This window comes from Cupressus sempervirens, chromosome 9, assembly GCF_028749045.1.
Source record: "Cupressus sempervirens isolate cs-2001-9-10 chromosome 9, ASM2874904v1, whole genome shotgun sequence".
NCBI classification, from domain to species: Eukaryota; Viridiplantae; Streptophyta; class Pinopsida; order Cupressales; family Cupressaceae; genus Cupressus; species Cupressus sempervirens.
In genome coordinates this window covers 628017792-628026361 of record NC_143126.1, presented here as the reverse complement: position 1 = coordinate 628026361, position 8570 = coordinate 628017792, and the positions used below count along the sequence as shown (strand labels likewise).

Here is an 8570-nt window from a genome sequence, read left to right as displayed (position 1 = left end):
AGAATATAGTATATACATAACCAAAGAAATGTGAATATAAAAGCATACTCTATATTATATAAAACAAATAAACCATCTGACTCCTTTGCATCATACAATTTATATAACTCAAATTGTAACCCTCATATATATTAGGTCATATATTAGATCATGCTTTCTCCATTGAATATATAGATTGTGTGTTCCTCTATGAGAGCTAATAAAAGTCCTAGATTAGATGCACACCCAACGGTGTTTTACCAAGTTATATCGCAACATAAACAGTATGCCTTTTGTAAGATGTATTCGGAGGCTTTCGAGCTTGGCTCTCTAGGTCTAGATATTAATAAGGGCCTTATCAAATTGATTCCTAAATGGAAAACTTAGGATACAATCACATGTAAGCATCCTTTTATATATTATGTACGACTTACAAAATTATTGCTTGAGTAGTTGCTACAAAGATTAAACCTGCGATAAAATGTATTACTAGGCCTGAGCAAAACAATTTCCTTGGAGGGAGATATACTCTTGATAACCTTATCCTTGCATGGGAAACTAATGAATGGGCTCAACAATCAAACCAAAATGTTTTCATTGTCAAGTTGAACTTTGTTGTATTCAATAATATAATGCATTGATGGAGATTCATTCTAGTAAGTGTTGCATTGTTGGGGTTTGCCACAAGTTATGTAAACATGTTGAAATGATGTTCAAAGATGTTATTGCCTAGTTGATAGTTAATAAAGATGCATTTGATCCCTTACAGTTCACTCAATAAGATAAGGTGGTCAGATATCCCCTTTTCTTTATGTTCTGGCCATTGGTGCTGTTGGGCTTTTTCTATATAAGTACAATCAAATGAAGTTAAAATCAAGGACATTTATATCCTAGCAAAATGACAACCACTAATTCTCATTTTAAAAATGATATCATGTTTTTTCTTTAGAATTCTAAGAAGAGACACCGAATGCTATGGAAGTCCTTGGCCTTTATTGTTCTACTTCTAGGTCTAAGTTGGCCCATCATAAAACCAAATTCCTAGTGACATAAATAGATATTGTTTCTCCTCGTATTCTTGCTAAATGGAAACAAATTATACATAGACCAATCTCTCATTACCTAGGCCCACCATTTGGGTTAGGAGTATCTATTTTAGAGATGCAAAGGTGGCTCCTTAACAAGATGAAAGTTGCGATGCTTGCCTGAAAAAATAAATTTATCTCTTTAACCAACAAAATCCAAGTTTTTAATCGTATATTCTTAGCTTCCTGCATTTATCAATCCTCTTGTTGGATGGCCTCTAATTCTTTTTTAATAATTATCTTATCAAACAAACTCACCACTCACTGCAGTATGATTGGAATGGTTCAATGCTAAGTTCAAATACACTTCTCCAAACCTAAAGGTGGTTTTGGCATTATTTGACCCAAAAACCAAGGACAATCTTTTACAACAAAATTCAAAATTTACGCTATTAATGAAGATGAATCATGGAAAATCTTAGTGCTTTTTCCCATCAACCAAGCTTCGAAAAAAATAAAAATGGTGAATTATGACATGGAAAGACAAACTTTTGTTGAATCTATTTTTTCCAAACTAGAGCTTCTTGCTCCTTATAGTCTATTTGGAAGGCATAATAATGAATACTACATTTTTACATCAACGTTTTTTAACAAATTTTTGGATTTGATTGTGTACAGTTTTTTACATGAACATTTCGGATCATACTACATGATCCATCATCAGGATGCTAGAGAGAAAAGAGAACATGAAAAGGTGAACATGAACATGAATATTTTAGTTGCCTTCACATTTATGTAATTTTTTTCTTTATTCAATAAATAAAAAATAATTTACCACATCGAAACGATCTTCACCTTTATCCAATAACATAGTTAATCCAATAACATAGTTAATTGCTACGTACAACAATTCATACTATAAACCATTACATAAATGAACATTCTTTGTATTTAAAATATTACAATTAGTCACACAAATGTATATCAATCAACATACAAAAGTTGATAAGAAAATGTTAGAATCTAAAAATCTAATCTTAACAATTTTAGAAAATTTGCATTAAAGATTGACCTAAGATTAAAAAATGGTAGTTTAAGACAATCAACAAATAATTAGACTAAGTTCAAATATTTAAAAATAGTAGTTTAAGACAATGAACAAATAAGTAAACTAAGTTCAAATGTTTATGCAATAAATAAATAATATATAAGTTTATGTGCATAATAAGATACAAAGAAGTCTACATAAATACATATAAACAAGTGATAATATACTTTCAATCATGAAGAAATCTATAACACTAATTACTATATAAAATAACATATTAACAGATTCAAACTAATCGAATTTCAAAAGTTCAAACTTGAAAGTTACTATGAAGTTAACTAGTCGGTTGCAGAACATTGAATGGTCAGGATTAGCGAGAAAGAAAAAAACTTAGTTAAAAGAATTGAAGTGGCGTGAACAGCGTATACCTACCCTGGGTGCATTTGTAAAGAATTGCTGGGCACAGAGATAAAATTGTTGCATGGATTGGGTCCAATCTATTTTCCTGCTCACCAACCATCAATAATAAATGTGCTGGCCTCTCATACGCCACAGGTTTTCGTTGGTACAAATTTTTCCTCGTTTACCACTGAGAAAGCCGCCTTGCTGGCATTTAATAGAGTAGATTTGAGAAGTCCTATCGGACGAGACACAACTAATTTTGGCACTAGGGTCATAACCACCTCAACTTAAAATAACATTTCTACAAGAGAAAGAATGCACATTCCTGCAAGTAAATAAGAGGGAGAAGCAATCCTGTGTGCTATGTAGAAGGCTCTAGTTTTATGGTTGTGGTAATGTGTTGGTAGAATAAATAGGTAATGCGAGGAGTGCAGATTTAGGTATTTGCTTATGAGAAATGGAGAGAAGGAATAGTGCACATCCCCTGCTACAAGGTGGGAGACCAGCATATCCCCATGGCTTCTCCCCTGGAGAAATGGAGTCTCTTGCAGCTATATTGGACACCTTCATACCTGCCCTCCATTGCCATGGAGATTCCAAGGCAGAGGACGTTCGTGATTTTAGAAGAGTTTCAGGATCTCAGTTTGGTGTTCCTGATTATGTAAGTGCTGTGAGATTTCTTGAATAGAAATTGTTTAAGTGCTGTGAGATTTCTTGAACAGAGATTGTTTGTGTACGAGCTGCAAGATTGTTTAAAGGAGAATCTTTGTCTATGAGCTCTGAGAGTTTTGGGATAGAAATTGCTTGTGTTAGTTTTCAATCCATGTTTTAGGTTATTACACAATATGATTATGTATGTGTTTTTGCTTTCAGATAATAGACTACTGAATGTAATCTGAAACGTTAATGAAAAATAGCCATGCCAAATCAATAACTTGTACCAATTCATAAAATTTCTTGCTCAATCTCAGTTTCAAGTTTTTGAAAACTTCTAGCAGTTCATAAAATCTCTTGTTCAATCTCAGATTTATATCAAGTGTGTTGAGGAAATTGTTGTTTCCCAGTTCTAAGTTTTGTTGATTGTTCCTCAAGCGGCAGATTTTAAATTTACTTGTTTGGGCATCCACAGAACGAACTCAGATTTCTAACTAGCATGGAGTGTGTATTTTATTCATTATATCATTTCTTAGTAAATGATTTAATTGATAAGTAGGAGATAATTTTCAGAACAAGTCAATGGACACTACTCATGAAACATGGGTCAATGAATTTGACTCAAAATCACACAGTTAAATCCTAATAGCAATATCACGTATGATTTAAGCAATATCACGTATGATTTAATTGTTTTTACTGGTTCATAAAATCTCTTGTTCAATCTCAGATTAAAGTTTTGAAAACTTATATTAAGCGTGTTGAGAAAATTGTTTCTCCCAGTTCGAAGTTTTGTTGATTGTTCCTCGAGCGGTAGATTTTAAATTTACTTGTTTGGGCGGCCACAGAAGGAACTCAGATTTCTGACTAGCATGGAGTGTGTATTTTATTCATTATATCGTTTCTTAGTAAATGATTTAATTGTTTCTACTGGTTTTTTATTGGATATGTTTATTTGTATGATGTTTTGAATCACAGTACGGCAGAAATAATTTCAATCATTTAGTTTCCCATGATCTATTTCGAATCATAAGAGCGTGACAGTTTTACTATTACATAAGAAGATTTCAAATTATTATTAAGATACGTGAAACTACAGTCAAAAACAAATTTAGAAAAAATATGATGTAAGAATACTATTACAGTCATTAAATTATAACAGTCCCATCATTAGAACAGGACTAATTATGCTGTTTGAAATTAATCAATTACTTATCTATTCATGCTGTTAGAAGTTATACAGCAAACATAAATATACCAAGTAAGAATGATTACTCTGTCATAATTTTGTCCTCATTTGATAGACATTCCAGATCCATAGCCTTCTCAGCCCTGAAGGTCATGTATTATATCCCTTTCTTAAATTAGTGTTTGTCTGGACTTCATATTCTTTAAACTTGCGTCCATGTATTGGGTCAAAATTATTCTGTTTGACTATTCTGTTTGACTGAGTGAGTTTATTGCGTTTTGGTTCATAATAATGATTCATAAAGATCTCTAGTATGGAAAGAAACAAACTTACAATTATCCTGTAACAATTTCTCCACATTTGATAAAAATTACGACTCCATAGACAGGGACCTGAAGGCTCTAGTACCTACATCATCTAATTTTTGTTATTTTTAACAGATCTCCAATTCTAAAATGCTTTAGTTTTTTGCTATCTGTTTCCCGATAGGATCAGGAAGTTTGCACTCAAATACCAAACACAGATATACAAGTATGAATGATCATTCTGCAGTAATTTTTTCCTCATTTGATGGAAATTCCAGATCCCAGATCCATAAACTAAAATCTGAAGGTCCCTACATCATCCCTTTCTTAAAATTACCTTTCAAAAATAGATTTCAGACTCTTCAAAATTGTATCCATTACTTGGTTCACATTTCATGAACTGATATGAATTCATTTTCTTGTTTACTGTAATTTATTACTTACCTGATTTTCAAGTTTTCTATCAAATACCCAAAAAAACACAAAATTCAGTGAAAATCGAATGACTGATCATCGATTGTGGAAATTTTGTATGGCTGAAAATTGCTCCCGGTTTAACATTTCAGTTGAGAGACATCAGTCCCCACGTAACTAATTCTGAGCTTCATTTATGGTTTGTAAATTTGGTCAAACAGATAGCGGGGATGGTATCGAAACATTTCCCAAAAGCAGCAGTGGTGGTGGTGAGAATGGTGCTGCTGTGTTTGTACACTCGCTTGGGAACGCTGCTGTTGTGCGGAAGGGCGAGCCTTTCAAAAGCGTCGCCTCAACTCCAAAACTTCGCTGCAATTCCTGCGGATGTCAGAGAGAAAATAGTGATTCAATGGTCGCAAGGCACGGGCTCCGTTTTCGATCCACTCTTCCATCTCATTTTCAAAACTTTCAAGGCGACCTGTCTCTATTCGTTTTACTCCAAGGTAATCAAATCATATTTCAAAATAACAATGAATCTGTGCCTGAATATTTAACCTGCTCCACAAAAAAATACTGTAAAATTTTCAAATTTGTAAATATTTAATGGTTTTCGTCTAGTTTTATATGTTTTAACAATAATGAATATATTTTCAATGTTTTCGGTTTCGATTGTGTTCAGTTTTTAAATAAATTTTCGGATCAGAGATCCATCGTCAGAACAGCAAAACTAGAAAGCTCGAGAAGAAATCGCTGCAGATCTTACTGAAGATGCAGATCATGAAATTTCAACATCTAAATAATTTCACAAATATCTTCGAAGATTTTTGAAACTGTACTCTGTCCATTTGTTTTAGCTTAGAAAACCAGAAGAGAAAGAAATTGCGTGATTTTTTTTTATTGCTGACAAGTGAATCAAATGGCATGTACAGGCGGACGAAAGCGGTTCGAATCCGTCCTGGAAAGCGCTCGACTATTCTCCACCGTACATGCCCCAGGTGGAGAAGAGGGCTTTGGAAGAGGGGATAGCTGATGCATCTTCAGAAACTCCGGAGCGACTTCAAAGCTTCCTTACGGAGGCCGGATTTCCATTTGAATCAAGCAAAGAAAACGAGGACGGATCGAGGATATGGAAGGTGAAATGCGACTGTGTCATAGTGGGATCAGGGGCAGGGGGAGGCGTTGCGGCGGGGAAATTGGCGGCGGCAGGGCACAAAGTATTGGTGGTGGAAAAGGGAAAATACTTCGCGGCAGGGGATCTTTCATTACTCGAAGGACCATCATTGGATCAAATGTATGCGCGAGGAGGATTACTTGCAACTCCGGACATCAAGGTGAGCATTCTGGCAGGATCCACAGTAGGAGGCGGAACCGCCATTAATTGGTCTGCGTGTATTCGGACGCCTGATCATGTACTCAAAGAATGGGCAGAAGAAGAGGGTTTAGCACTTTTCCAGAGCAAAGAATACGAGACGGCAATGACTGAGGTGTGGGAGAGGGCGGAAGTGAACAAGGAAGAAAAAACGGAGAGTTTTCAGAACAGGGTGCTCAGAAAGGGATGCGACGCGCTAGGGTTTGAAGTAACCGACGTTTCTGTGAACACCACACCGGGCCATAATTGTGGATCGGCGTGTTCATTTGGCTGCAGGACAGGGCATAAGAAGGGCACACCTGACACATGGCTGCTCGATGCTGTGGCATCTGGTGCGCGAATTCTCACAAGCTGCGAAGCCGCTAGGGTTACATGGAGTAGAAACCCTAACGGTAAACAAACCAAGGAAAAGAAAGCCACGGGCGTGATCTGCCGGGTGGGCCGCAACGAGATTCAGGTGGAAGCCAAAGCCACAATAATTGCAGGCGGATCGCTCATGACTCCCTCACTTCTTCTCGCCAGCGGGCTGAGAAACACTAACATCGGCAGAAACCTTCATCTGCATCCCGTGAGAATGGCATGGGGTTACTTTCCACCGCAATCCGATCCCTCCGGCCGCAGCTCTGAGGGCTCCATAATCACGGCCATGTGTAAAAAAATCCCTAAACGTTACGGCACCATCGTTCAAACCCCCGCCATGGGCCCCGGCTGCTTCGCATCCATCATGCCTTGGATTTCCGGTGCCGACATGAAAGAGAGAATGAAGAAATACCAGCGGACTGCGCACTTGTTCGCTTTAACCCGAGACAGGGGAAGCGGCAGCGTGAGGAAATCCTTGGACGTGGATTACAGCATTACCGATGCATCTGACATGAGAAATATGGACGAGGGTTTGGAGATTGCGCTTCGAATCCTCATCGCTGCAGGCGCATCCGAGGTTGGAACTCACCACAGCCATGGCCGTGTGCTGAAAGTGGACAGGAGTAAAAACATGGAGATGGAGATTCAGGGGTTTTTGAAGGAGAACACCGGATGGTGCCCTGTGATATCCGCGCACCAGATGGGGAGTTGCAGGATGGGAGTCCATCCCTCCACCTCATGTGTGGATCAAAATGGGGAGAGCTGGGAAATGGAGGGCTTGTTTGTAAGCGATGCCAGCGTTTTCCCTACTGCCTTGGGTGTCAATCCCATGATCACCATTCAGTCCATTGCTCTCTGCATTTCGAACCGCGTCTCACATTTTCTGCAACAGATCACAGCTTCTTCTCATCTTTCAGAGCTTGAATTCGCCCACCAGAGTGATCCATTAAAACATAACTAGAATTCCCTGTAAAAACAAAATCCCCAACAGAGTAATCCATTGAAACACAACCAAAATTGATTGAAAAATAATCAGCTTTCAGAGTTTGATTCCGCCCACCAGCGTGTTCCATTAAAGCATGAATAGGATTCAGAAATTCCCACCAGATTGTTACATTAAAAACAACTAAAATTCAGTGGAAAATGATCCCCACCAGAGTGTTTCATTACAGTACTCATTTAAAAAGAATTCCCACCATAGTCTTCTATGACAACATTAGTGAGCTTAATTGTAAAACTAAACCCATACACAGTGTTTATAGCAGAAAGGATGCCCCGGAAATCGAAATCAAGAAAGGCAAAGAATGTGTACAAATACATGCGAGGGTGTCTCCGACTGTAGTATATGTGGATTATGGATATATTGAATGTTGTACTATAGGGATATTTTTTGTGGGTTTATTTATAATTTTCCAAAATATTTTAATAATATCTCAAAAATATCTCAATAATAATAAGGTGGATGAGATTTGAATATGTATTTGAAAATTCTTATATGGTTAGATAAGAATGCCTACATATAAACAATCTTGTGGCTTTATTTATGTGATTTATGAAGTATTTATAAATATAAGAAAAGTGTATCTTATTATCTTCTATTTATATAATAGGAACATATAAACAATCTTGTGTTTTATTTATGTGATTTATGAAGTATTTATAAATATAAGAAAATGTGTATCTTATTATCTTCTATTTATATAATAGGAACAAATGTTTGTTTGTTTGCTCTTTTTAATTAATTTTTACAATGAAAACAATTATAAACTCTAAGGTTTGATTATGTTTATTTTAAAAATCAATTTGTATAAACTTATTTCTAATT

At 36.3% G+C, this 8570-nt stretch overlaps 1 protein-coding gene across 1 annotated transcript; it reads left to right on the top strand.

The window, feature by feature from the left end:
• The first annotated feature begins 2695 nt into the window (after nucleotides 1–2695).
• On the top strand, nucleotides 2696–8221 carry LOC149540272 (long-chain-alcohol oxidase FAO1-like). The gene is made up of 3 exons (XM_089801415.1): nucleotides 2696–3115; nucleotides 5238–5519; nucleotides 5946–8221. The coding sequence occupies exons 1-3, from the start codon at nucleotides 2912–2914 to the stop codon at nucleotides 7704–7706; spliced, it is 2247 nt and encodes a 748-aa protein (XP_089657541.1). The 5' UTR covers nucleotides 2696–2911; the 3' UTR covers nucleotides 7707–8221.
• Nucleotides 8222–8570: the final 349 nt, after the last annotated feature.

What these genes read in the sequence shown, in the direction of transcription:
- LOC149540272 (XM_089801415.1), top strand. Translation starts at nt 2,912, where the DNA reads ATGGAGAGAAGGAATAGTGCACATCCCCTGCTACAAGGTGGGAGACCA. An exon ending in AGTTTGGTGTTCCTGATTAT is followed by an intron (nt 3,116 to 5,237) that starts GTAAGTGCTGTG and finishes TTGGTCAAACAG; the next exon opens with ATAGCGGGGATGGTATCGAA. An exon ending in TCTATTCGTTTTACTCCAAG is followed by an intron (nt 5,520 to 5,945) that starts GTAATCAAATCA and finishes TGGCATGTACAG; the next exon opens with GCGGACGAAAGCGGTTCGAA.